The sequence below is a fragment of the Thermomyces lanuginosus genome (assembly GCF_041956635.1).
Source record: "Thermomyces lanuginosus strain ATCC 200065 unplaced genomic scaffold VTN49scaffold_27, whole genome shotgun sequence".
Lineage (NCBI taxonomy): Eukaryota > Fungi > Ascomycota > Eurotiomycetes > Eurotiales > Trichocomaceae > Thermomyces > Thermomyces lanuginosus.
In genome coordinates, this window is record NW_027192361.1 from 1742458 (window position 1) to 1769877 (window position 27420).

General features: G+C 53.1%; 12 protein-coding genes across 12 annotated transcripts; 5 read left to right on the plus strand and 7 right to left on the minus strand.

Moving 5' to 3' along the window:
• Nucleotides 1-74: 74 nt before the first annotated feature.
• Nucleotides 75-2795, minus strand: VTN49DRAFT_2893 (uncharacterized protein; the record flags this gene model as incomplete). The annotated part of the gene is made up of 1 exon (XM_069410668.1): nt 75-2795. The coding sequence occupies one exon, from the start codon at nt 2793-2795 to the stop codon at nt 75-77; it is 2721 nt and encodes a 906-aa protein (XP_069269451.1).
• Nucleotides 2796-5473: 2678 nt separating this feature from the next.
• On the plus strand, nt 5474-6025 carry VTN49DRAFT_2894 (uncharacterized protein; the record flags this gene model as incomplete). The annotated part of the gene is made up of 2 exons (XM_069410669.1): nt 5474-5788; nt 5852-6025. The coding sequence occupies 2 exons, from the start codon at nt 5474-5476 to the stop codon at nt 6023-6025; spliced, it is 489 nt and encodes a 162-aa protein (XP_069269452.1).
• A 32-nt stretch (nt 6026-6057) lies between these two features.
• Nucleotides 6058-6363, plus strand: VTN49DRAFT_2895 (uncharacterized protein; the record flags this gene model as incomplete). Its single annotated transcript, XM_069410670.1, has 2 exons — nt 6058-6141; nt 6235-6363. The coding sequence occupies 2 exons, from the start codon at nt 6058-6060 to the stop codon at nt 6361-6363; spliced, it is 213 nt and encodes a 70-aa protein (XP_069269453.1).
• A 21-nt stretch (nt 6364-6384) lies between these two features.
• Nucleotides 6385-6603, minus strand: VTN49DRAFT_2896 (uncharacterized protein; the record flags this gene model as incomplete). The annotated part of the gene is made up of 1 exon (XM_069410671.1): nt 6385-6603. One exon carries the CDS (start codon nt 6601-6603, stop codon nt 6385-6387), a length of 219 nt encoding a protein of 72 aa, XP_069269454.1.
• A 1386-nt stretch (nt 6604-7989) lies between these two features.
• Nucleotides 7990-9243, minus strand: VTN49DRAFT_2897 (uncharacterized protein; the record flags this gene model as incomplete). Its single annotated transcript, XM_069410672.1, has 1 exon — nt 7990-9243. The coding sequence occupies one exon, from the start codon at nt 9241-9243 to the stop codon at nt 7990-7992; it is 1254 nt and encodes a 417-aa protein (XP_069269455.1).
• Nucleotides 9244-9636: 393 nt separating this feature from the next.
• VTN49DRAFT_2898 (uncharacterized protein) lies at nt 9637-10447 on the plus strand (the record flags this gene model as incomplete). Its single annotated transcript, XM_069410673.1, has 2 exons — nt 9637-9931; nt 9984-10447. The coding sequence occupies 2 exons, from the start codon at nt 9637-9639 to the stop codon at nt 10445-10447; spliced, it is 759 nt and encodes a 252-aa protein (XP_069269456.1).
• A 174-nt stretch (nt 10448-10621) lies between these two features.
• Nucleotides 10622-12321, minus strand: VTN49DRAFT_2899 (uncharacterized protein; the record flags this gene model as incomplete). The annotated part of the gene is made up of 7 exons (XM_069410674.1): nt 10622-11284; nt 11334-11624; nt 11683-11865; nt 11929-11982; nt 12041-12153; nt 12217-12257; nt 12314-12321. 7 exons carry the CDS (start codon nt 12319-12321, stop codon nt 10622-10624), a joined length of 1353 nt encoding a protein of 450 aa, XP_069269457.1.
• A 260-nt stretch (nt 12322-12581) lies between these two features.
• Nucleotides 12582-13415, minus strand: VTN49DRAFT_2900 (uncharacterized protein; the record flags this gene model as incomplete). Its single annotated transcript, XM_069410677.1, has 1 exon — nt 12582-13415. The coding sequence occupies one exon, from the start codon at nt 13413-13415 to the stop codon at nt 12582-12584; it is 834 nt and encodes a 277-aa protein (XP_069269458.1).
• A 182-nt stretch (nt 13416-13597) lies between these two features.
• Nucleotides 13598-14688, minus strand: VTN49DRAFT_2901 (uncharacterized protein; the record flags this gene model as incomplete). Its single annotated transcript, XM_069410678.1, has 2 exons — nt 13598-14103; nt 14154-14688. The coding sequence occupies 2 exons, from the start codon at nt 14686-14688 to the stop codon at nt 13598-13600; spliced, it is 1041 nt and encodes a 346-aa protein (XP_069269459.1).
• Nucleotides 14689-17557: 2869 nt separating this feature from the next.
• Nucleotides 17558-19112, plus strand: VTN49DRAFT_2902 (uncharacterized protein; the record flags this gene model as incomplete). Its single annotated transcript, XM_069410679.1, has 4 exons — nt 17558-17621; nt 18032-18319; nt 18366-18571; nt 18624-19112. The coding sequence occupies 4 exons, from the start codon at nt 17558-17560 to the stop codon at nt 19110-19112; spliced, it is 1047 nt and encodes a 348-aa protein (XP_069269460.1).
• Nucleotides 19113-21091: 1979 nt separating this feature from the next.
• On the minus strand, nt 21092-25349 carry VTN49DRAFT_2903 (uncharacterized protein; the record flags this gene model as incomplete). Its single annotated transcript, XM_069410680.1, has 4 exons — nt 21092-21462; nt 21523-24855; nt 24914-24986; nt 25041-25349. 4 exons carry the CDS (start codon nt 25347-25349, stop codon nt 21092-21094), a joined length of 4086 nt encoding a protein of 1361 aa, XP_069269461.1.
• A 536-nt stretch (nt 25350-25885) lies between these two features.
• VTN49DRAFT_2904 (uncharacterized protein) lies at nt 25886-27140 on the plus strand (the record flags this gene model as incomplete). The annotated part of the gene is made up of 2 exons (XM_069410681.1): nt 25886-26030; nt 26089-27140. The coding sequence occupies 2 exons, from the start codon at nt 25886-25888 to the stop codon at nt 27138-27140; spliced, it is 1197 nt and encodes a 398-aa protein (XP_069269462.1).
• Nucleotides 27141-27420: the final 280 nt, after the last annotated feature.

Sequence of the window (27420 nt, forward strand, 5' to 3'; positions counted from 1 at the left end):
AATACGCCAACAAATGTAAGAAAAATCAGTCAAAAAAAAAAAAAAAGACACAAACAATCTCCCGAAAAAAAAGATCACTTTGCCTCGTCATTAGGTCGGTGCTTATCTTTCGATCGCCAGAACATCAGACGACTGATTCGGTTGCTCTTCCTCTTTGCCCTCTCTGCGTCATCCCGTGACGGCTTCGCCTCGAAGCTCAGCTTACTTCGCTCCCCGTGCGCGGCACCGACAAGTCGTGACAGACTCACAAGGCTGGACCGCTTGGCACTGTGCGAGTCACTGCTTCTGCTTCCCGGCGGACGCGTATGCGAGAACGCACTGAACCGCTCCTCGGACGTCCGATTATAGAACGCCGAGATGCGTCCGCGGAGATTGGTGCGAGTGGATACGCTGCTGGTCAACGACGGGACATCCTCGACAGACTGTTCATGGAATGGATGATTGAACGTCGTCTGGTCCGTCATCGACGACGCCGTCGCCGACCGAGGGCCGTCCAAAGACATATTGGACGGGTCCGGGGAGGGAAATGGCGAGCCTGATGATGGTTGCCGAGGCAGCGAAAGCCGAGGAACCAAAGGATTGACATCCATGGGCGACGAGGATGGGCGCTTGTCAACGGGGACCATAGGAGGCGAGAATTCCGGATTAGTAACCGCCGGCAAACGAGCCGGCCAATCCTCCTGTTCCACAATCTCGACCGACCTGGCGGGCTCAGCACGCGACGTTTCCGGGACAGCTGCCGCAGGTTCATGTTCAATCGCATCCCCGGGGCCGTCTTCCGCTTCTGAAGGCTCCATGTCTTCCTGTTGTTGAGTCTTCTGGGAGTTCTCCGATGAGTTGTCGGAGGGTTTCTGGACGGTCTCTTGCGAAGATTCCTGGTGCGGCTCCTTCGCATCGACCTGGCTCTCGTCATCCTTTTTGTCTCCAGCTTCTGAGTTCTTGACTACAGTATCCACTGTTTCGCTGCTTGACGGCATTGCTTGGCGGTCAGCTTCGACGCTGGACACGCGGTTGCTGTTGGTAGCCGAACGACTGCTAGTGGGAGATTGGTTGTTGGCCAGAAACGCATCTTCTTCTTCCTCATAAAAGACATCCTCATGAGCCATGGAGGCATCCGGACCCAGCCGGGAAAATCCAAATGCGCTGCGATCGAATGGTGGCATCTCTGGTGCGCTCTCCGCACGGCGGTGGTAGCGCATCTCCGGGCCCACAAACTCGCCCCGACGGCCACCGCTGTACATGCGCTTTGACGCCTGCAAGAAAGCACTACCAGCCACTCGGGGCGTCCCCATCTCCGGCGTGTTGAAGGGGCCAAGTGCGGCATCGAGATCGATCACCGGACTCATACCCTCGTTCTCCATGGTTTGCTCGTAGAAACTTCGGGGCTTCCACGACGACTCAAATGGGTCTGGGGTAGACGGAACCGCAGGCTCGGCCGGTTTGGGAGCATCCGGATTGGTGGGTGTTCGGATGATGACTGTGTTATCCTGGTCAAAGTCCACCGCAAGGGATGCGAGGTCAGAATCTGTCCGTTTCAGGACAGGCCGGGCAGGAGAGTTGGGCCCTGCGACTGGCTTCTTTACACGAGTCTTCTTCGTCTTGAGAGTCAGAATCGACCCGGCCCACGACCGCACCTTCTTTTGCTTCTTGTGGAGCTTCTTCGTCATTGCTGCGAGCTCGCTCTCACTTTCGGAGTGAGAGTGGGTGCTGGATGCAGATTCCCATTTGTCCTCGGACGATTCCCCGTCCTCCTGCTGAGGTTGCTGCTTTTCCGAGCTTCGCCGACTCGCCCCGCCACGCTTCTTGTTCTTCTTCTTCTTTTTCTTCTTGGACTTTTTCCGATCGTCTTTTTCTGACGGTTCACCCTCCTCTTCAGATGGACCCCGCTCGATCGTGATCTCATGGGAAAGAGAACTACGAGGGCGACCGGCGGAGGTAAGGTCTATTGTTGGCGGAGAAAGGAGTAGTGATGCGTCTGCCGTTTTCGGCCGCTGCTTAGCCGCAGATGAAGAAGAGGCAGAGCCCAATAAGACGCTCGGGTTTGCGCTGCTAGAGCGCGAGTGGCCCGGCCGTATTGTAGACAAGCTGTCGCCCGTGTCTGTAGAAACCATGGACGACGGGCGGGTTCGCTCACCGACTGCGATGGTGTTCCGGTAGCCTGGATGGAGGTGGGTAGATTGGATGACTGGAGACGCTGGAGGAGAGGGTTGACCCAGAGCGCTTGTGGAACGGGAGCCAGGCCGAGACATGTCGTCAGGCAGAGGACTCCTGTTTGCTGGACTTATCGGGGCACTTCCAACACCGCCCGCCTTGGTAACCGCGTTCAGGTCGATACTGGACAGAGCGCCCGACCGACGGTGAGCATGGCCCCGGCGACCAGGACCGCGGCTGCTCATGCCGGGACCAGGCGGAGGAAGGCTCGCCGAGTTGGACGGAGGGCCAACCTCGGTACTTGCAGACAGCCTCGGGCTTGGAGGGGCATCTCCGACAAATTCGCTGGGCTGCCTGCGATGGTTTACTGGACGCGGGGCTCCTGCGGTGCTGGATGTCGAAGGCTTGGGGGTGTGGATATGGCCCGGGTTAAATGAGAAGGGCGGGAGAGGAAGAGGGGTGTGAGACTCATCAGCCGAGCCTCGTCTTGGGGGGAACACGAAAGGGGGGTTAGGAGGAGGGAGTACGGATACATCAGAAGGTCGTCGCTCAAGGTTCGACGATATCGAGCCCAACGAAGGAGCGGAGCGTTGGGGTTGCGGCGCCACGGAGACCGAGGCCATGACGTCCTGAGCCGGGGGCATGGGCACCACCGGAGAGAGAGAGAGAGAGAGAGATGCAATAATTGAGTCCTTTGTGCTTGTTTGCGTCTGGTCGTACTATTTTTTTTTTTAAAGTCGCTGTAGTGACTGAAGTTGGTTACAGTTGGCGACGTTTGACTGGAGGATCCGACGGGGACATGAGGATCAAATGCAGGGGAAAAACGACGACGAAAAACAGGCGTAACGATGCGGTCGGAATTGAATTGCGAGAAAAGTAACCGGACAACCGTCTCAGTGAACCGGCAGCGAGACTAAACGAGCGAACTTTGGGTCGACACACGGCACGAACCGGAGGGGAGGATGGTGATAATGAACGGACGGCCGCCGGGCTGGCCTGACAAAAAAGGGAGCGTTGCGACCACCGCCTCCGGGGGGGTTACGGACAGCGAACGGGACGAAGGACGGAGATGGGGGGAAAGGAAGGAGGAAAGAGAGAAAGGAAGAAGGGAAGAAAAGAAGAAACCTCCAGGGAGAAAAAGCCTTTCTCCCAGGCGGGCTGAATGCGCTGAACGGGATGGGAGTGTTGTTCGCTGTGGGCTAGAGGGAAGGGAGAGAGATTGATTTTGGAGTTGGGGCCTGAGGCCACTCTGCGGAGCGCCAATTGGTCCGAATTCTTAGTGCCGCTGGGGGGGGGCGAATACGCCACGATCGCTACAAACTTTGTAGTTGCCAATGTAACTCATAGTTACTTGAAGGTGTCGTCGGGGTAACAATCCGTCGTCCATACGAGGAGATTCTCTGCCATTGTACGAGTACCTGTCCTATTGTTTTTTTTTCTTTTCTCTGGACAACTGGGACATCCCCGTCCGGTGTTCCTTCCTCTGGCGCTGTCAGTCGGTACTCGTAATCAGCCTGTAACTTCATGGCAAATCAACGATCATGGAGATGGAGAGGCTCGCAACGGGGGGCCACCCGAGTTCCGAGCCAATAAGCGACCGTCGGGTCGGAAATAGACTCTGAAGAACCAATAGAGTCCTGGTTTTCAAATTGCCAAGGAAGTTGTCGTTTCGGGTTCCCAAGTCAAAAATCTGAAATCGGATCCGTCAAAACTTGCTGTTTGGGGCCAGGCAGGGCAAGCCAGCCGCCCAGCGCCGGAGCGCCCTGCAGGGGGAAGTCCGCGGGACAGGAGCATGCAGAATGTGATTGGTCCAGCGCGCCACTTCTGTGGCGGTGCGCTGGCCGTTCCCCAGCCAATAATATCCACCTGCCAAGGTCAAGCCTCCAGAATTGGTCATGTGCTCCGCCAGGATCCCCAAATGGGCAGTTTGACGGCTCATCATTTATTCTTGCCCTTGCGTCCCGCGCGGCCACTCATTTCTGAGTTTCTTTTTATGTTGGAATGGCAATCAAGCCAGCCTCAGGCACTTATTTACTCCTAGCCAAGAGGAGAGATGCATAATGAAGCCGCATGGAAATATGCGCATAGGTTCGAATTATGCCCCCATCGACTAGTACCCGGCTATAATGGACGAAGTACGAGTGCGGAGTACGAGAACATACTCATGGACCGTCTCCCGTACGAATGACTCTGATCACGTCCCGTGCCGTGGATCAGGGCCCAACCTAGGCAGGGGACAAAGTTCTGGATGCTCCATGATCAGCATGGCCAGTTCTCCAGCCTCGGATGAACTACGTGTTCTTCCTCCCGGATGACGTCGGCATACGCGTCCCATGATCCGTGCTCTTGCTCTCAGTTTGAACGATGAGCTCAGGTATGCCCTCTAAGCCACTTCCGGGCCGAAAGGTAGAGTACGGTAGACAAACCGAATGCCGACGCTTGCATAAGGATTAATTAATCGGCGCGGTTTGATTTGACTAGGTTCACTCCAAAGTACTAACTACTAGACTTTAATGCGACTAGTCTCTCCTTTGACTCTTCCTCACATCGCTTCGACGGCTTGCCCGGAAAAGTTGTCCTTGGTACTTCTATGATAACTAATAAAGAGGTACTTACTTAAGGTTCGGCTTCAGCTGCCCTTTATTCTCTCCCTGCGTACCATTCGGTCAGATGATACCACGAGATCGATGATCAATGGAAAGACAGCACTCCCCCGTAGCCAACTTTTTATTGCATACCAAAGCCGACTTCACAATGGTACGAGTACGGCTAGGTCGAGAGGTCCTGATGTCAAGCAAGGGTCGAATAGCGTAAATCGGCTTATCGACTCACTAACAGGGTTCGGAGTGTAAAAACAGGGCAACCTCACTTCCTCATCCCAAGATGCTTATCAGAGTGAATCCTAAATAGCCTAAAATGCTCCGAATAGATCTTGAATAGTAAACGCGGTACTTCCCAAGTCTCATCCACTTCGTTGTCAATATTAGAAATGCTTCCTGTCACCGGCTCACCGGCCCTATCCCGAGCTCCTGAGATCCAGGAGATGAGAACATTACCAAAATGGAAATTACAGCATGGCCATCACGTGCCAATACTCTGCATCCTTGATGCCTGAGGCAACAATCACTCTCTTGTCGCAGCCTGAGGCTCAATTCCATCATCGATCGTTCCAGATTCCGGAGCAGGCCGACCGGCGAGTCCTCCCGACCACCATGAACCGATGATTCTAGGTGCTAGACGATAGGAACCCCTATCCGCAGATTCCGAATTACTCGCCCGAATGAGCCACTGAAAATCAAAGCTGAAAGTATAGCCCCCCAAAATGCCCGACGAATACAGCGCCGTCGTCGGACCCGGCAAGCTCAAACTCAAAGGCGTCCAGGACGGGCGCATCGAGAAAAAGAAGAAGAAAAAGAAGAAGAAGGAAGGGGAGGAAGCGGGCGACGGGGAGGAAGCGCGGCAGCGATCGGCGACAAGGTCGGAGGAACCGGAACGGGAGCAACAGCAACAACGGGAGAAGAGCGCGGGCGCCGGAAGTAATGATGAGTCCGGTTCGGCACGGGAAACAAGCCAAGAGCCAGTGGCCTATTACAAGACGGAAGCGGAGAGGAGGTATGAAGAGGCGCGGCGGCAAAGGGTATGTCTTTGTTCCCTTGTTCTCTTTTGTTTGAGATATGGGCTAATGAGTCGGGGGGTGTAGTTGAGGGAGCGTCTTCGTCGCGAAGGAGTCAAGACGCACAAAGAGCGCGTTGAAGAATATAATCGGTACTTGAGTAAGCTGAGTGAACATCATGACATGTGGGTTCTCCTTTCCCTGGTAATCGAGGGTTCATTACTGACTACCGTTTGCAGGCCCAAGATTGGTCCAGGATGATTCATTGTTCGGGCACTGGCTTTGTTCGTTTCATGGTAGGAATGAGCTTACACCGGCGACATGTCTACACGTGGCTCAATCAATCTGCTAGCGGAAAAAATAACTGGAACTGTATGGTAGGGAATATCAGACCCGTCTATTCTATTCTGACGAGGTCTATCCTATGAACATCACCCCCACGGCCCTAATAAAGCACACATAAATGGTAGCTGGATACAATCGTAATCCATGTCACAAAACAAGGAACACGCCCAACGCCATGCGATCGCAAACCGCTAACCAAGAACCTTCAAAAAAACGATAGTCCCAACTCCCCGGAGTATGCGGGAGTATTGTAGTAGTAGCCGTGACGAAGTCGATTACACTCCCTTGATGACCGTTGTCCGCTCACTGTTCAGCTTGTCGGCATTGCGGGCATGAGATTCCCGCTTGCAGTCCTCTAACCCGCTGCAGTTGTGCGACTCGAGCATGCGATGCTTCTCGCAGTAGTGGCCGTTGCAGAAGGAGCAGTCGCCAATGATGCGCTGGGCGGGCGTCTTGCAGTCCTTAAAGTTGCAGCGCTGCTTCTTGGGAGCCATGGTGTTGGTTTGTAGATCTATCGGTACGAAGAGTGGGAAAGCTTGAGAAACGGGAGGACAGCTGAGGCCAAGCTCCGGCCGATAAGGACTGCGGAGAAGGGGAGGCAGAAAGCGGACGTGGCTGGCAGAAAGAGAGGAGGTGGTGATAAGAGAGTTGGGAGTGCTGGGACTGAGCGAGCGTTGCAAGAGAGGAATCGCTAAATTGAACTTTGACGAAGCACCAAAAGGATGTCTAGAGTATGGAGAGAGAAGAAAGGAAAGGAGGAAGAGGCTCCGGTATTTATTATTAAAGCACGGGTTGGCTGATTAAACCTTGGGCCGGACCTCAGGCCTACTTTCAGGCGGTCACAGGGGGAGTTGATGACTGATCTTCGCCTCTCGGGAAAGCCGGTGGACCCTTTCCCCTTCCATTTCTTCCACCGATCCTCCCAGAACTGGCCTCGGTTCCTGTATTTGTACCTTCTGGATATGGTACATACTTCAATTTCTGGTAACTAGACTAACTAGAGGAGGGCCCCATGCTGGCCATGTTGGTTAACTTCAGTTCCGGTTCTGGTTCCACCAATCCTCTCTGGGAATCCATCCATAGTCGGGATATCTTAAAGCGGACCACGTCTGAAGACTGGGGAAGGCGCTGGACCAAACTAGAAGCTTCTTGAGCGGCAAATTGGCTAAGCCTCGCCTCCTTCTCTTCACGCCCGGTTGGAACAGTTTGCTGTTCTGAGATGACTCGGCTCGGAAGAGTATCCGTCAAGGTTTTCTTCAATTCCCGTTGGTTTTTTTCTTTACAATAATCGTACTTCCGGATGGCAATGATGAATTCTCCCTTCATGGCCGCTCGCGGCAGATGAAACTAAAAAACTTTGCCCAAAAGCCACACTACGTCACTGGCGCTGCGTTCTCGTGTATGAGACTAGACTTTTTGAAGCATCACTTACAGCTGCCCATCCTGCCGCTCATACAGTTAACTCTCTTACCGATCGCGAAATCCAATGCTCGTCGCCCTGCCAAAATGATGCAATCCACCTCCGCCTTGGTTACATACAGTAGTAGTTTGCCTACGTGTCAATTCCAGGCGGATCTCATTCCCCCGCCGTATGATCTGTCTAACTTATTTTCCTAGCGAGGACTTGGCGTGACTGATTGGCAAGATTGGCGATGCGTTGGCGATCGACGAACCCCAACTTATTCTTTGGTCTCGTGACTTGCCCGGGGTGTTCCTGATCATCCAGGCTAGTCATGAGCGTATCGCTACTTATCCTCGCTACAGTAGTGATCATCATCTTCAATTTAAGGGCTAGGAATTGCTGGCCCGCAGTTCAATTACCTGGTAGATATACTCGGGAAATGCTGCTATTCATGTACAATGGCGATGATCACCAATCGTCAGTCAAATGGAATCGGTCGTAATCCGCCCCCTCCCATCCGCCGGCGCATCTCCTCGCCGGCCGCAACTGTGCTGGGCACCTTGATGCCGCAGCAATCACCCCAGAAATCATTTTCGTGTGAATGGCGATGCGGCCCATGTTGATGTTCATGGTCATGGGCATGTTTACCATCGGCCGGCTCGCTCATTCCTTCAGCGGCAGGGATCAAACTACCAAAGAGGAAATGCTGCATGATGGGTAGCTTGCCCAGAACCTCACGGACAAACATCTTCTTCATGCCGCCCTCGATTTTGCTCCAGTTTTTGGCACCAGAGATGTCATCCAGCATCGGGCTGTGCCAGCGCAGACCCTTGACGGTCTTGACACTGTCCACCCATCGCACCTGGTCCAAGTAGAGATACTTGTCGCCCTCCTCATCGAGCACGGCGTTGCTATGAATTGCGCGCGGTGTGATATACCGATGGTCCACGAGCTGTGCCGCGCCGAATAAGAACGGTAGGAAGTGGTAATCGTCCAGTCCCCAGACGCCATGCGAGCCAGCTGGCTCCAGGTAATACGTTGTCTGAATGCGACGCATCAGAACCATGTAGCGCCGGTAGACACTAAATACCAAGGACTGGAAATCCGACTTGGTCACCAGCCGCAGCTCATACAGGCAAAGCAGCCACATCATGAAATTCAACTCATGGCCCGAGCCATAGTCTAGCCGGTCCCGGGACCCGAGCGAGTGGATGAGATACGTCGAGACCTCCTCCACCGCCGCCGCGTCGTTGATGCCGAGAACCTCGTGGTGCCATGCAGGGCTCTGCGCGGCCGTGTCGTCAAACAAGTCCCGGAATGCGGGGTTGCCGAAACGCGACCCGCCCTGGTCAATAGCGGGGTGCTTATCGACCAGAGCGTGTATCAAGTCGACACATGTCAGGATCTTGCGGATATTCTCCGGCACGGACGCGTCCGCGTCACTTGGCACGGGCAAGCCACGGACGGTATCTGACAGACCAAAAATGAACGCCACAATCAGCTCGTACGACGGCGACTTGCGGAACAGCTCAAAGTCATTGGGAGACAATATTCGTTTCCTTGGGCGCTGATACGTGTGCGTGGTCAGGTCGATAGGATCTGGCAGCGGCGGCGTTGGCGGCGGCGGTTCCGAGGAAGGCTGCGCTCGGTCCGCGCGTTTCTTGCTCGCTCGGAGCTCTGCTAACTTTTTAGAAAGATCTGGCTTTCCTGAGGCGTCATCGACTGTAGCCATGGTTTCTATCTAAAAGCACATTGAACCCTACCCGCATGAAATCATTTTGGCATGTTGCCTCAAGCTAGTCATCTGCACGCCTCACCGCCGAGTATGCACCCCGCACCCTAAACCCTAACTATTTTCCAGCTTTGTCCTAGCGCGCCCCAGTACAATATCGCCGATCGTCATAACTCGAACGCCTCATGGAGCTCTCTGATAAGACAGCCTCGGTCGATGAAACGACTCTTGTTCCGACAATGAACCACAGCCCTGCCGCACGCTGAGTTGCTCAAAACCCCCAAAGCGGGACTCAGCTCAACAAATACACCACCAGATAGCTCAATGAGCCCGCTGTCGTCCCACTTTTGATTGACAGTAGATGCGCCATTGAGCCCAACCCAGCGCTTCACCATGACTGCGAACGAGAACACCCCAATCGTAAACAATCCGTCATCACCCGTCGCACAACGCAGTTATAAGTCGACGGATACCGTGCCGCGGGCCACCGGAAGTGGTACCGAACAAGCCACATCGCAGCCGAACGGGGATTCTGCTGCAGCCAGGAGTGAGACAGACCGGGAGATTCCCCCGACCGCGAACGGCACAAGTCATGCGAGTCCGTCATGGTGGCAGCATCTTGCGGAGAAGTATGGCTCATTGGAGCTAGAGAATAAGGGGAGCGTTGCGAGAGATCATTTAGCATTAGGTATGAACAACCCCCTTATCGTTATCTCTCGGCAGAGCTGACAATTTTGTAGAACGCACATTCCTCGCCTGGCTTCGGACATCCCTCGCCTTTGCCTCCATCGGCATCGCCATCACGCAACTGTTTCGCCTAAATAGCTCCATCTCAAGCGACACGCAGCAGTCGCAACCATCTTCCGGCGATAATCACTCCGCCACCCTCCTTCCGCCGCAAAACGACCAACGCTTCACCCTACTAGACCTTCTTCTCTCGCCATCCTCGCCGTCATCTCAGGGAGGGAATTCTCCTCGTCTGCGCAACGTCGGCAAACCCCTCGGCGCGACGTTTATCGGCATCGCAATCCTAATCCTCCTCGTCGGCTTCCGGCGCTACTTCGAAGCGCAGTACTGGATTGTCCGCGGCAAGTTCCCTGCGAGTCGCGGCAGCGTTGCGCTCGTGACGTTTGTGGCAGCGTCATTGATTGTGACGAGTTTGGTTGTGATTTTGGCGATTGCACCGATGTCTTCGGAGAGGTGACCTATTTATTAATTTTCGGATGTACTATAGTTACGGAGGTATGATGATTGTATATATGAACTATGTTAATTCCAACGAGATTTCATGACCATTTGAACACAATCAACCAACCTCAATACCTGTATAAACGCCGAAAAACATGCCCCTAAGAATTAGAAAGAGAGCTAGAGAGAATCATGATGCTCCCGCATCCGGGTCAAGATAATTCTCCTTCTCCGCGGCCTCATACTCGGCCACCAAATCCGTGACCACCGCCCTGGCCTCATCGAACTCCCCAAGTCCCTCAGCAAACGGCGGCTCCTTCTTATACTGTTCAAGGAACGCGCTGCGTTTCCGCAGTCGGTCATACTGTTGCACAATGCGCTTGAACAGCGTCGCGACGGAGGTGTGATTCGCGAGCATCAGGCCACTGACGCGATGCGTGTGTTGGATATACGGCGACTTCTTGGTCAGCGCGACCTGGATACTGGCCGGCCCCCAGGGGATAAAGGACGCGAGGCGGCGCTCGCGGATACGCAGCAACGATTTGTGCACGTCGGTCGGGTCCGCCTCGCCCTGGATGATGTTAAGGATACTGATGTAGCAGCTGGACTTGCTCGGGGTGACGGAGACCATCCGGTTCTTGGGCTGCAGCAGCCGGCGCATCACGTCCAGGACGGTCGTCTTGCGGATGGTTTTCGCTTGTTCGATGTTGTCACCGGTGAATGGCGTGTAGGATGTCACTAGGAAGTGGCAGCGAGGGGTCGGGATAAGCGATGCGATGATTCCGACGAGGTCATTGTGCATATATCCCGGGTATCGCAGCGTAGTGGTCGACGCGGACATGACGGTCGACACCTGAACAACATTAGCTGTTGCCGTATGCAAAAGTTCAAGTCTATTGTACCAATTGGTTCGTCTGTTGGAAAGACGGCTCCTGAACGTGCAGCCGGTCGGCAACGATCCTCGACAGTGCCCCATTGTCCAGCACCACGACTGAGTCCGCATTCTGGGTCAACCGCCGCAAAGCAAGCAAACTATTGTACGGGTTTACGACGACATCCGCCGCCTGCGAGTCCGGAAACACTGAGTACGTCTGGATCAGCTTCTTTGGGAACCGATCGTTCATGTGCTCCAGCAGGTAGCTGCCCAGGCCTGAACCGGTGCCACCTGCAATAGAGTGTAGCAACATAAAGCCCTTATAATCAAGTCAGACACCTTACCCCACTCATATCTACCGGGGAGAAGAGTCGCACCTCCAGCGAATCGCTACCATCAGCCTCCCGATCGATCATGTCAAAAATCTCTTCCTGCACACGATCTCCCGCCGCATAGCCGGCCGCCCAGTTATTCCCTGCGCCGCTGCCATCGGCGCCGACGAAAAAGTTTTCGGGGTTGTAAATGTGCCTGTACGGACCGCTCTGGATGCCATTGATGACCTGTAGTCGTCCGCCAGGTCAGCATGCGTAAGAATTTCGGCGTTGCCGCGAAGCATCACATACTCTCGGCTCTAAATCTAGCAGAATAGCTCGTGGGATATATCTTGTATCGTCGCTCTTCGCCATGTCAGCATGTCGCGTTGATACCAACACGGCCCAATTCAATCGACCGAACCTGGTAGAAGAACACATCCTTGCGATCGCCGCCCTCGGTCGCAAAATCCTCGAGATTACCGTCTGGGCTAATTCCGTGCTCCTGGCACAGTTGTTGCCAGAACTGGCTTCCAACTAAACAAAGTCAGCATTTCCTCTGTGGCCGGAATGTCGCGAGGTATTTTGCAGTGGTTGTACCGTTGTTGCCGCATTGGCCGGCTTGGATGGTGATTATTTCGCTGGATTTTGGTCAGTCTTCATAAATCACGTATTTGGGATGTGACAGTGTGCTCACCGTGGCATGGTGTTAAGGCTGCGCCTTCATTGCTGGCGGCTTGTCTGTATCTCAAGGGACCGCATCAACGCGTTCAGTTGTGCCGCGTTCGAATCGTGGAGATGAGTTGCAAATTTTTTTTGTTTTATATTAAATTTAACTCAAACTCCCGATTTGCGATTTGCAATACAGTATTCTCGACTTAACCCAATTTGTTAGGCACAGTACGCGAGTTACGTCATTCTCCTCGAGTTGATGAACAGCGACACCAGAAAGACGTGCAACTGGTTTAGAAACCCGCTCTGCAAGCATTGACAAGGAACCCGACCCCAGCGACAACTCCATCAACAATAAACACACCCTTACCCTCTTCTCCATACGCCTCGACACACCCCTGCCGAACAGCCTCTTCCATCCCCGCCATCCCTGCGCAACCCAAGCACACCGCTCTCACTGGGCGAGAAGATCTCGACAACAACTTGACCGTAGCGGACGTAATCCTCTTCCGTACTTCCTCTGGCGGAACCTTGTGGAGCTCAATAGCTGTCAAGCCCGTACTTTCCACGCCGGCGAAGCGGCCTTCAGTAGCAGTTTTCACATCTATGCCGAACATTTTCGCGACGGCGGCCGTGAGCTCTGTCTCCCAGATCTTGCCCGTAGTGACGATGCCCCATGAAGAGTTCTCCTCCTGTGTCGTAGTTTGGTCATCCGTGGTTCGGAAGCTGCTCGAAAGCGTTAAAGAGGTCGACACCCCGGCCTCGAAGATCCCGGTTACGTAGGCTCGCTTCTTAGAAGAATGGTGGACCATGTCCTTGATCATCCCAACCAACGGATGCGCGGAGAAACAGGCGACGAGGAAGCCATCGTAATCAGAGCTGGAAATTAACGTCTCGATGTGAGGACGGACATGGAGTGCGGATTGGATAGAATCAGCGCCGGAGTTGATGCTGGGCACGCCGGAGACTTCCCTGCCATCGGGGAGTTTGGTGGGTGTGGAAGGCGCCGTGAAGTAGTCGAATTGGATGTCAGATGGGTAGCGGAGGCCGTCTATAATGGGTTTTAGTGCATCGGTCATGTGCGTTGAGGTGTTGGGGTTGATGATGAGGATCTTGATGGACGGCATGTTGCTCGTTCTTGTCTTCTTTGAGTTGAGGGAAGGGTTTAAGGTGATGACCTAGAGATCTTGGAGTGGAGAAGACAGCCCTACGTAGTTGATCTGCGCCAAGAGGTTGTCTATTTCTACATGCTGGTCATGTTGCCTTGTAGGTAAAATCATAAAATCACTTTTATTCATAACGTAGCTATTTATTTCTTGAAGATGGCAGCCACCGTATCATACTCGTACTTGAGCTCCTTATGCCAATAAACCGTCGTGGTCGGTTTCGCAATCAACCAAGCCTGGTCCAACGCATCCACGACCTCCTGCGGCAGAGGGCCCTTCTGCAGGTCCGCCAGATTATTCTTCAAGTGGTCCACGCTGCTGACACCAATGATGATGCCGTCATCGCCATCCAGCACGCGCAGCGCAGAATGGTGGACAAGCCACCGCATCGCCGTCTCGATCATCGTCAGGCCATGCTTCTCGACCGCCTGCTCGATAAGTTGCAGCGCACGGAACGTCTCATCCTTGTAGTAGCGGGCTCGGTACATAGATCCCGTGGGACCGGCGTCGCTGAAACGGCCCTCCTGGGGTACGATGTCCTTGCTCTTGATCTTGCCAGAGAAAAGACCGCCGGCGAGAGGGTTATAGATCACGATGTTGAGGCCGAAGCGGCGGCAGGCATGAATGAGCTCGGTCTCGATTGATCGTGCTAACAAAGTTAGCAACTACCCACGTCCGCAAGGAAGAGGGGAAGCTTACTGATGGCATTGTACATCGCCTGGTAAATAGTCGGCCGAACCCATCCGCGCTCCGCACAGAGAGTGCAAATCTCAGCGACCTCAAACGACGTGTAGTTGCTCAAGCCCAACTCCACGAATTTGCCTTCCTTATGCAGCTTATCCACCTCCTCCAGGGTCTCTGCAAACGGCACAGACCGATCCGGCGCATGCAGGTAAAAGATGTCCACGCGGTCGGTTCCCAGCTCCTTCAACGATTCCTCAAAGTGCTTCCGCAACTCGGCCGGCTTATGAGTGCCAAATTCATTTGGATAGAGCTTGGTCGCCAGTTTCAGACCACGCTCCTTCCAACGGGCCTCCCGCGTGAAGCCTTCTTGTAGGCCGCCAACGTAAGTCCGGGCGGTGTCGACCTCATTGTAGCCCTGCGATTGTAGATAGTCCAAGTGTTGGTTGAATTCGTCGAGGCTGGTGATCCGCGCTCCTTTGGCGGGGTCTGGGCCATACGTCATCAGGCCCAGGATGACGCGGGGTTTCTTATTCGCAGCTACGAGAGGCATTGTTGACACACGAGCGAGATTTTTGCAGTTTAAACGATCTAGCAGCCAGATCAAAAACAGAGTGGCTGACCTCTCAGAATTCACTGAGATTGATATCGCCGTTGGAGTATGGAATTGGGGTGGGGTTGAGTTGGAGACTTGAAGTAATCGGGGACGTCTTTTGACAGCGGTCCCTTCGACCCGCTTTTATGTTGCCCTTGACTGTCCTTCGCTCAGATTCTTTCTAGGTTCAGTTCAATTTGATTTCTAATCACATGGCAATCATATATAGCCGGCGGTAAATACCAAAGCAAGCGTTATTTCGCGAGATATACTGCACAACTGCCGTTTTGATTTTGCCTATCTTTGGACAGTTCGTATTGGTGTTGTATTGGTGTTGGATGGCAAGTACTACGTACTAACTACAATCAGATAATACATCAACACCCGCTCTCGTATTCGGGATTTGGCTCATGGCTTCACGCCTCGTGAAAATGGTCATGAGCCGAGATCAAACCAATTGGGATGGCTTGGGCTGTAGCATGTTTCCTGCGGATATCTGGCTGTACCTGCGGCTTGCTGTGACTACTGATCATCTGTATGGATCCTCAATGGCTTATCAAATACCCGCTCACGTTACATCTCATGTTGAACGTGGAATTGCCAGCGACTTCAAGGTATGGACAGGAGCGACTGCCGTGCCGTGACGCCATGGCATAAAGATTGATTACTCAAGTAGTCAATGCTGTACGCAAAACAAGACCGGAATGTTGGAGAACCACATCGTCAGGTACGGTAAATCCTGATCAACATTTCCAGCCTGTCTCTGGTCTAAGCATTGGCTACACGGACAGTGCAGCAGAGTGTTGTCTACACGCGAAGAAGGGGTCGTGGAGATAACACGCCAACTCGCTCCAAAGATTGGTGCTGGGGCATGTTGACTCAATTCGTCACTCCTGGTGAAGCCGGGGTTAGCGAGGAATTAACGCCGCGATCTCTGCATGGATGGTTGTCTCTTCAGCCTCCATATGACGCGGCCCATGGCCGATCACATATGCCTCAGGTGATAATATTTTTGGCGCAATATTTTGTCATCCTCGGTCAGCGTGCACTTCACAGTCCCTCGACCGGCGACGTACTACAAGTGGCACGTCAAGCTCTATCTAGATTCGATTCAGTCGTAGATGAAGAGCTCTTCAGGGAACGGGGGGCCACCTCCGTAACTCCCGCACAAGGTTCATTGAAAGGGCACGCAAATAGCCCAGATGACGGCCAACATTGGCTAAGGACTCATTCGAATTCCGTTGACGGCATTCAAGGTGCGATCCCTGAGACATGGGAGTCTAGTCTGTGCCACCACATCGGCAACCCAGAAGAGTCTACCACACACGATGGGAAGTATGGCTCTCCTGATTAGCTGATGTAGAGGAATTCGCGATTATATCAAAGCATTGGACATTTCACGAGCTTTTCGGCCACCAGACGCCGATTCCCCGCGAAGATCACTCACCATGACCAAGTCTTGGAGCATGTTCATGTCGACCTCCACAGACTCTCTTCGCCATGATCAGCTACGAGACAAAAAAAAAAAAAAAAAAAAAAAAAAAAAAAAAAAAAAAAAAAAAAAATAAACGGCGTGGCCAGCGCATTCTAAATAACATGGTCTCCGAAAAATACCCCAGAGACTGGCGTGCAGCGCGGCTAGATGGCGAAGTCTCCGGCAAAGGTGGAAATGAACGACTGACTCTGTGTCAACTCCATAGCAGATCGCATGGGTAATGCCTTAGGCTAGTAGCACGACTAGTCATATCCTGCCATTTCCTTGGACTGCTATATAAGGCCGAACAAACTGGATTCCTGGCGATGACATCCCTTGAGACAATTGAGAACTTTGCATTCAGCCACCGAACCAGTGAGGTTCGATCCGCATGGCTTTTAAAACTGGCGCTATGTCCTCATAGGCTCATTTAAAGCTCGCAGAGAGAGGGTCTAGCCATTGTAGGTTAGGCAGACAACTGAACAGAAGGTGGTCAAACACCTCGCTTCTTCTGTCATTTTTGCGCTGCCAACATCCATCGCAGGGGAGTTGTCAAAACTGGTATACAGAGCGAAAAAGTCACTGTCCGTTGCGCAGATCCACTGTTCCAGAGCTGGCGAACGATTCTGGCATGAATGAATTCACATCGAGCGGTAACCTTCAAAATCATCATGACAAATCAGTGAGATACATCCTCGGATCAGCCATCTTCTGCGAACAAACCTTCAGAGGAAACGATAATGCAGTCCATGCAATACCCATCTAGTCCCGAAGTTGTTGATGGACGTCCTAGTGATACTTCTGACATCTCAGAATGGAATCTTTGTTTTCACTCAAGGGTGACCTTTCATTCGTAGAACCTGGACAGTTGCCGCTATTTGTAGAGGTTCCTGCAATCATCACAGTGGGATGCTACCATCAGAACTTTCAGTAGAATCCTGGAATTCGAACATCTATGCCGGAGTCTCGTAGGTATTTCGCACGGCCATTAATTTATGATCGTTTGCCTCCAACCAAAACCTCGGATCTCGTTGTCGAGATATGTCATTGGTGGCCATATTCCAAAAAATGGAAAAGGATTCGACACGTCCAGCGAATGTGGACACCGTTCTCTATCACAGCGAAGGCATTTCTCCCACGTTCTACTCCGCGCCGACGAAGGAAAAAGGCTAGATCGAATTCAAGTTTTCCACAGTCCTCTCAAGAAGACCAGAAACAAGAAAATCATCAAGACCGCAAACATATGGAATTGGACAAGCAGAAAATCCAGGAGAGAGCGCGCGAGAGTCACTGGGCGTTGCCTACAACCAGGCAGAAGAAGGCATACGTCACAGTTCCTGATTCGAATGAGGGATGTCTGTCGTCATAAGCGTGGATGGCCGTCAAATCCGGCTCTTCATTATCTTCAAGGGGAGCGGTATTCAAGCGAACTGCGTCCGATCGAAAGGAGATGTGTCCAAGTGGGTGTGCACGTATTCTGAGAATGCTACATTCTTTTGAGCATTGATGAGCTTCTGGAACTTCCTCTCTATAGGTTTCTGGACAACGAGTGTTGTGTTGGCCTTCCATTCATCAATTCGCAGAAAATCTACGCAATCTCAGTCGACTAACCCCCGAGACAGGAGAGCTGTCGGTGAATCGAGAAGGGAGAAGAGAAGAGAATTCATTGCTTCACTGCCAGAGGGAAATACACCGATCGAATACGAGGGAGATGAAGTGGCAAATGCCCAGAAGCACTGGTTAAACAGCGACCTAAAGAAAAAGGGACGGGATTGATCCTATCAAACGAAGAAAACGCTGGAATCGAACCGCTGACAAGGATGCAAGAATACGGACAAATGATTCCAGAACTGGTCAACGGATCATTCTGCATATGGCACTCTGCTGATCCTCCCTACAAGCGAACCGGGTCCGAAAGACCTTTATCTACTGTCGGCAGAGAAGATAGCGTCGGGACGAGCCAGGTCGTCAAGGCTATCCAATGCGCCATCGAGGATATCCTTATTCGAGGCGGAGAAATCGTGATGGCATCAACAGTAGCCGCGGCAGATAATATTGACGGCACTATGTATCACGTCTTGGTCTCAACCTCAGTCTGGATCGGGAAAACTAAAAGTAGCCGTCGCAGTGGATTCAAGAGACAAGACTGGCATGATTTTAGGCGAAGTTAGCATGGTTGATATGAAGGCCCATAGCATGGAGTACGGTTTCAATGAGAATCCCTGCTTCACCAGTGCTTCCGATGCAGCTTTTGCAGATGTCCCTGACCGCAAAAGCACTGAGAGGATTCTCTACGTTCTTTGGCTCCATCTACTGGAGATTGGATTGCTACCGATAATCGACAAATTCTACGTCTACTTGTTGTGGGTACTCCTCTATTCCAGCACGAATCCGCCAGCTCATACATCCCGCTATCCAGAATGTCCGCGGGATTAAGATCTCCAGCACCCGACTTTTCGGGGACCTTCGTCTAGTGCTCCTCATGGAGGAACTCTTGCGGTTCTGCCCGTTAATAGCTTCACTCTGGAGAAAACTGTCCTCTGAAAGGAATGGAACATTGGGGATAGATGCTTTGTGGAAGTTCAAGGATGTCGCAATTCTCAACCAGCAGATGCGGCAGGAGGGCTATCGTGTGATCTGTTTGGTCGTGCTCGGGTTTGAAGAACTAACGGATTCAAATGTCCACCTTCTCAATAGTACGACATTGTCAGTGCTTAAAATGATCAGTGATCGTGAAATCAACGAACTACGTCACCATGTCAACTACTTTCTGCAGGAGAATTTCGCTTGGGGAAGGAATCAGGAGGTCTTCGTCCTTCCGGCAGATCGCTCCGGACTCCAACCCCGGTATTGCAAGCAACTAGAAGACCTTTTGAAAATCCGGGACGAGCCGTCCAAGACTTTTTAGTGTATTTGCTCAACCGCACACCACGTTGGCGGCTGAATTGGAGGACGCCATTCGAAGTCTTTCACTCGTCGCCCGCACGAAGTCGAAAGCCGAACCTATCCAATTTGAAAGCCTTCGGATGCAAGGCATACGCTATGACCACGGATGCAATGAGAAAGAAGAATCGGAAGAAGCGTTTCGCTCCGAGAGCATGGATAGGATACCTCGTTGGATATTCCTCGTCCGGTACTTATCGCATCTGGAACCCGATTTTGAAGAAAGTGGCCATCACTCGAGACGTCATTTTCGATGAGCGACAAGCCTATAGCGATGAATCTGACGAGCCGAGAAATGACTTAAACGAACGTGAGCGTGATCAGTTACGTCAGTTCCTCAATGAGTGGTCAGTACCAGAAAGTACAGTGGTACAGGCGAGTCCTACAGCTGAGAACTTGGGACTTGATGATGCTTGATGAAGACGGTACGTTGCACTTGTCAGCTGAGTTAGTACGAGACTTTACTCGTGGAATGCACTTGAATGGTGCAAAACAGACTTCAACTTCCGCGAGTACTGCAGGCACAACCTCTCCCCAGGAGTTTTAACGATACTGGTCCAGGGCTGTTCTTTTATAGCCGGGCATACCGGCAATGCTCCTATCCAGCATCCACTCGCGGATCGGCCGCGTAAACGAACAGCCCATTAACTCGAGTTGCCTACCGTCATCTGTCGTTTTGCGGACGGCGTGGTCGCGGGGTTCGCCCGCCCAAATATTCTCAACCCCTAGAAGACGGTTAGCTCGCAGCGCAGCGATCTGAACGGATGATTGCATACGATTGAGTGGACGCCGTTCTTGACCCGGAGGATGCGGGCGCCGGTGTGGAATTCACCCTATAACATGTTCTCAGATAACATGTTCTCAGAGTAGTACGGCGATGTCTCGGACTACTACAGACTATGGCGCCGCGAGTCCAACGGCCGTGAAATGCTGCACTTGCATTGGTGTGGATATGAGACAACCTAGTTCTGGCTCCCTCAAGGAACGGATTCCGCACATTTCAACTCCGCATCTCGAACGATACGTTATGGAGCGTATCGTGGGCCACTCGAATTTGACGTTTCCCCGTCTCGCGTGGATGGCATTACAGTATCTTCTTCAGACATCCTGGAGACTTCCAGCGACGGCGTGCGGTTCCCACCAATCTTCTGTTTCTTTCCACCGGTAACGGTGACCCAGGATTTGACAGAAATAGAACATGAACCTTCGACAACAAGGGAGTCGTGTTCATATTTTGGTGTCTCTTCGCGAGAGATGAACTTCTGATTCCGAAACCTTAGAGACGGCGGCCCTGTGTGCCCCAAGGCCCTCCGCGATGACCGCAACATGAACGCTCGTTTTCCGTGCCTCAAAGCTCGACGTTCGTCGTCGGGGGCCTGTAGCGTCTTTGGACTAATCACTGACCATCTATCCAGTAGTAGCTAGCTCCCACTGAGCGTGTAGAGATGCAGTTATTCTAAATTTAATCTACTGTAGTCCACCACTCTGGTGGTGTAGGGACGTAAGAGAAAGCCATACGAGAGAGAGAGAGAGTTAAGAGGAAAGGAGGAAAAGATTGGGAAGAGAGGAGAAGTGGGAGACTTGGGCAGCCCTGGACTTCACCCCGGCTCCTGAATCGGGTGGGTTAGGTGACCAGGAATGCGGGCGTGGATGGTCATTCCTTGGCGAGATTGTCGTAAACCCTAGCTCTACACCGCTTGGACGTCAGCCATCAACAGCTGCTTCGGCAGGATAATTGCTCCGTAGGTGTATGTATGGCATGCATTACATATCGAAGGCTACGTCATGAACAGCACGAGTAAAAAACATTATACATTTTGCCCCAAGCTCAAAATCGAACCACCACCAACGCCCACAAATCAACAACGCAACATGCATCATCCATCTATCAATACAACAAATCTCGGTTTTGTTCATCTTACACGAACAATCCAACGCCAGAGCTCAAACCCAAGTAAGCCTTGTCTTAACCGTTTCCGTTCCCGTGCTCGATGACCCCTGTCTTTCACGGCCACCCCTCGTGGGAGAAGTAGGACTGGAAGGCACGCCGGCATTACCGGCTCCGATCCCAGCTCCGACTCCAATTCCAGAGGCATCCTTGGTAGCCAGCGACACGAGGTCGTTGAATAGAGTCTCCAGTTTGCCGTCGCGGATGTACATATCCAGCGTCTCGTTCTCCTGCTCCAGCTCGGTCCGGATATGTGGCCATTGCTCCGGGCGGAAACGGCGCTGGAGGATGTCGTTGGAAGAGTTGAGGATCTGGGACGGGGTGAAGCGCGGGTAGAGTTGTGTGTTGGGTTCTTTCTCGAGCATGTCTGTATATAAGGGATGTATTAGTACTAATGACGGGGGCTTCTGGGTGCACGGTTGCTTACCCTCCGTGGCACACTCTGTCAAAGTCCGCACCAGGGCGGTCTGCCGTACCTGCGCCTCGACGTCGGCGTCCAGCTTTGGCTGCGTCTGCCCGCCTCCCATGCTGGTCCAGTCGTCTCGGATCATGCACCGCCGCCAAATCAACTTTGCCAGGGCTTCGTAGTAGGCTGGCTCAGTATCGGCGTAACGGCTGAGCCGGAGGAAACGTAGAGCTAAGTGGAACTCCCGGCCGAGCAAGGGGCTTTCTGCCCCCTCGGGAACGCTAACCGGGTCCATCAGAGTCAGGACATCGATGGCTTGCTCAACAGTCAGAGCCTCTTGGTTGACGACCCGGGCCAGGGCGTCCTCAAGAAGCTCTTTGAGGGCCGGCCGCCCACCGACAATATGCTGCGCAAAGTGCTCCATGGCTAGCTGGAGCTCTGCCTTGCGGTCAATGGCCCCTTGAAGGGCTGGAGAGATGTGGTCGTAGATCAGCTCCTGGAAGCCCGTGGTTTCTAGTAGATCGTCCAATTTACGGATCTCGTCCCGCGACTCCGCAGACTGTGCACCGTCCGTCTTCTCCCAAATTGCTAGCTGGGTGAGCTTCGCAAGCGACAGCTCTACCCGCTTGTCCCACACCTTGGACTCGTGTTCCAGCGCTAGCTTCTTCAGAGTCGCCGATGCAGACTCGTAATCGCTCTCGCCGATTATATCATTGATCCAAGACAGGCGAGCGCGTGACCAATCCTTTCGAAGGAAGCGGGTGACGTAAGGCTGGTACTCGCTCATCGACAACATCATGCCGGGCTGTCCGGTAATAATCTGACGGCCAAAGAAGGCTTCGGCCCACGCTTCTCCAAACGTCTCAAAGTACTTGCCAATCATCTGCTGGAATTCCGTCTTATTGGCCACGACTGGGTCCTGCTTTGCCCATATTCTTTCATTCGGAGGAGCGCTCACTCCCGCGAGCTGGTCCTGAACTTCGACCATGAGCTCTACCAGGGCTTCCATGTCGCGGAATTGCTCTGCAAGGGATATAGCTTGACGCAGCTGGCCAAGGGCTGCGGCCCTGAAGAGTTGCCACTTGCGCTGCTTTCGATGCGTCTCTTCAAGAGATGCGCTCTCGTCCAGATATTTTTGTTCGGTCTGGGCGGACAGCCAGCGGACGCGCTCGTTATGCATCTGACCAAACACCCGCAGTCTACGGCAGCTGTTCTCCGCGATTCGCTGCCATGTTGACGCGATCGACTCATTGGGCTTTTCGCCTTTGGAGCTAATCTGCTGCTGCCACGACCTACAACTATCAAGCTCAAGGTCGAGCAGGTGATCTGTCTCGGAGTACACGATGGAACGAGACGTCCAAAACTCCGGCAAATCTTTGTACGAAGACGCAACGCCGTCTTCAAAAACTTCCTCCTCCAGACCGAAGTTACTAGCATGTTCTTCTCGGAAGCGGAAAGCCGTCTCCAGCACTGCTAGAGACAACTCACCCGCTTGGAGAATGTAATCCGCGAATTGCGGGGACGACCGCTGCGTTGTCCTCGAGTCGCGCAGGGTATTGAAGATCCAAGGAATGACATGCTCCATTTGAAACGAGTCATGAATGAACCAGTGTCGCACATGATCATTCCCGGCGGCACCACCTGGTGTGAATTTTGTCTTGAATCTGTCCGCCATACTCTCCAGGACACGCGACAAGAATGTCTCTGAACTGTCCGGTCGCCTCCTGAACCCCTCCTCAATCTTCCACATTGCGCGCTGCGCGGCAAGTTTCTCGGCCGCCCAAAGCATTTCCCACCGCGCCTGGCGCGAAATAGGAGCTCTACGCCGCAAGAGCTCTGTTCCAAGATCGCTGATTGCCTTGGATCGCAGCCGAAGATGCTGGTCGAGTGAAATTGTAGCACTGGGGACAAACTTAGAGCTTGATCGCAGCAACTCGTCGCAAATCTCTAAAGCTGCCTCTTCTAATTCCTCGACTGAAAACGCCGGATCACTTTCGCTGTCAAACTCCAACGGATTGTTCGCCATGGTACCGTAGAATACTGCTTGCTCCAGTTTTTGTTTCGCCGTCACACGAATCAGCTCCGACTCGTCATCACGTTTTTCGCGTGGCAATGCAGCGATGCGGATTAGACCGAACCCCCGCACCATTACCAAACAGCCTGAAGTCTTGATCTCCGGGCTTTGATCCTCAATCCCGCAACCAATGACCTCGTACTTGCCATCCCCTCGGAACTGGAGTCGGTCCTGAAACGGCGTCGGAGCGACATCCATGAGCAACTGCGCAGAGGGAGACGCAGCCACTTCAGACAGGGAGAGAACAGTGACTGCTCGGCTGGAGACAATGAACGCTGTATCAAGCGGCTTGGGAACATATAACCGTGGTGTCGGAGCGCTCGAGGCCGACTTGGCATTGATGGGCTCGAGTTCGTGAGTTGACATGATCTCGAGTTCGTTGTCGACCAGGCTGCTCTTAATCACAGCCATACGCCGGGGTTCACCTCCATACAGAAGGAGTACCAACAAGAATAGCAATGTTTCCTGATGAGGTTCCTCCTCTGATTGTGATTGCGACGCGGACTTGGCGTCCTTGGGAACGGTGATGAGATCGAGGATCTTCACGTCACAATCGGATCCATAATCATCACGCTCCGTATGAAGAGCGTGACGAACATCGTCGCGAATGTCCTGTTGCAATCGTAAAACGTTGACACCGTTCCAATGGGTATCCCAAACCTCCATCAAGCCCGAAGAAGAGACGAGGACAACATCTCGTTGGCCGCGCTGTGAGGAGTTGCCTGGCCGAGCAGCGGCAACATCCTTCTTCCACAGGTGGCCGCCGAGCACGCTCTTCAAGCTGCCAAACAAGCCAGTGGGCCCCATCTTCAACGCGTTCTTGAGGAAGTTTGCGGAGATTGTAGGCTTCCCCTGAGGATCTCTCAACGTGATGAGGCAGATGCGACCAGATGACAAGGTCACCACGACACCAGACGGCTCCGCATTGACCACATCTGTCACCTGTTCCCCAGACATGAGTCCCGAGATCGCACCTTGCAGCCCGCTCTGGCGTTGCTTGGGAAGTCCAAGAACGGCAGCATTGGAGGCGCTTTCCCAATACATAATCCTGCCGGTATGCGGACTGATGACCATCAATCCTGGAGTCACTGATGTCGGGTTCGACACAAAGGTCCCCATCAAAGCTGTTCCATCTGAGGTTCTGCACCAGCTGGGAATCGCAATCGAAAGAACCTCAGCTGCCGGATTCGAACTGGTCGACGTATACCTCCATATTAGTGCGTGCGACGCGGTCAAGACAAGCGCGTATCCATTGTCGCCAAATACACATCGAGAGGAAGCTAGATCCGATTAGCTACGAAATTCGCCTTCGAATTTCGGGGTCAAGAACCAGCTTACTTCCTGAGCTTGCCTCGAGGACTTGATCAGGTTGCGACGGAAGCTGCGAAACAGTATAGTAATCATTTTGCGACTAGTGATGATCATTAGTATTCAAAAACAGCATGTGTAACCCGCGAATACACACCAATACAATTGCCCTGTCGGACGCATCTGACTTTTCGGTCTTCTTTGGCCCTCTGACAGGGAGGTGCTTCTGCGTTGCCTCCGAGACTTCACCATCAGATGCCTCAGTGCCGGCGACTGGTTTCGAAAGCCGGCGCGACTCTCTCTGGTCCGAATCGACGGTCGATTCGGGGGCTGAAAAAGCGTTTTCGCCTAGAACTGATCGCTGTCGCTTGGCCTTTGGCGGTTTCACCGATTCATCAGAGCTTGTCCTTTGCCGCCGACGAGAGCTGCGCAGCGCACGACCTGTCAATATATCCGGTGCGAACATCTTGCGGTCGAGTGTCACGGATGAGACGAGTTCATTTGCAGATGGCCGCGGTCCAAAAGGACGTGAAACTCCTGATTAGTGAAGGCCAGGAACAATCAAAATGCGGAGAAAAGGCGCTCTCCGCGTGCCAATGCAATTGATCTAGACAAGCGCAAGAAATTCGACGCGGAGAGAAGAACTGGCGTCGAAGGAGGACGCTTTTGTTGACAGCAGAAAGCTCGGGTCAACAAGGTTGACTTGGGGAAAATGATGCTTCTTACCGGATCTGGAATAGCGCGTTACGCTGCTCTCATGATTATGTAATCTGGCTATTCCCGGAGATGCGCTCTCCCGTTTCCCCGTAGGGTTACAAGTAACCCAGAGGGAGTCGGATCGAAGCACAACAGAAGAGCCGATTCGGGAGCTTGGCCGGAGCACTACCTTGGTTCCTGTTAAAGTCGCCAGTGGACGACTTCGTAACGCCGAGCGGCTGCCATCATGCTCGGAGCTCAGGGATTCGCAGCTGAGACACGTTGTCTTGCGCTCTGGTGCCTGTCATGATGCTGTGCTCCATTCCCCGACGCATCACGGCACAATCTCTCTCGGCTCTCCGCCGGAGAAGATGGCCGTCGACAAGGCAATGGCTTTCTATGCAAGCGGCCACAGATTTAGCGCCGCTGCGGACAGCTCTCTTTTTTCCAGGCAGGTTTCTGAGAGGCCCCGCCTCTGACTGGACGAGTATTGGTTAACCATGCGGCAGGGCATGGTGTCCATCGTGTCGGCATGGCCACACCATGGCTGGAAGCATTTCCCCGAACCTCGCGCCCATTCATGGATGAGATGGACAGTATCCTGGGCTTCTCATTATCCCGCGTGATTGCCGAGGGCCCAAACTCCAAGCTGAACATGACAGAGAATTCCCAGCCGGCAATCATGGCAACGTCAATTCTGATCCTGCGTGTTCTTGAGCAGGAGTTCGGGTTCCAGACAAAGGACCGAATTGACGTCTCGTTAGGACATAGTTTAGGAGAATACGCAGCGTTGGTCGCGGGCGGTTACATTGACTTCTCGTCCGCGTTGACCATGGTGCGCCGGCGTGCGGAGATCATGGCCGAATGCACTCGCAAGGCCTCGGAAACATCCGGCCAGAGCTTTGGGATGATTGCCTTGATCTGTGAGCCGGAGCATCTTCCGGGCCTAGTTTCAGCCATTAATGACTTTATCGAGCCCGGTTCCGCTGTTTCCCGAGACGACTCCAGCGACGATTCGTCTCCCTTCCAACAAGTCCGTATTGCAAACATGAATTCTAAAAATCAAATTGTGCTCAGCGGGAGTATCGAAAGGATCCAGTCGCTGCTGGTTCAGCTCCGGCAGTTCGGCGGCCACGATCCCCGCGCAGTGCGGTTAAAGAGTGATAGTCCGTTCCATAGTCCGATTATGGAGCCCGCAGCTCGCTACATGAGACATGCATTGGAGCAGGTTCCCATCAACTTCCCTGCGACAATGCCGTGTATCTCCAACGTGTCGGCTTTGCCGTTCCGGTCTAAGGAAGACCTGAAGGACCTGCTTTCAAGGCAGTGTGTTGATACAGTGCGATGGTGGGATAGCATCAAGTATCTCGACCAGGATCGAGGCGTGAAGCGCTGGGTTGGCATCGGGCCGGGTAAGGTTGGGAGGAATCTCGTAGGCAAGGAGGTTGGACGCGTCCCGACCAAGGGAGGCGGTGTCTGGGCCATCTGCGATCCGAGAGATGTGGAAGATGTCTTGAAGGAGCTGGAGAAGACGGAAAGCGAAGATTTAGACTTGAAATAATCTTGTATTCTATCGAAACTATTTGCTGATCATGAGGATGCTTATGCATTAGATCGTTAATCACCGCAGATTTGTTTCCAGACCTAGAGAGCACCTGCTCTCATCATTTCCGTTGCAAGAATTCAATTCTGACTGCGCCATTGGAATTGGACTGTCTCCCACTACAGTAGACGTTCCATCCAGCGGAGCCCTCTTCCATAATGTCTGACGCGGCGTATTCTTGGACTGCAACTGGGATGGCTGATAACCCCACTAACCGTCCCAACTGCACGCTGCCTGC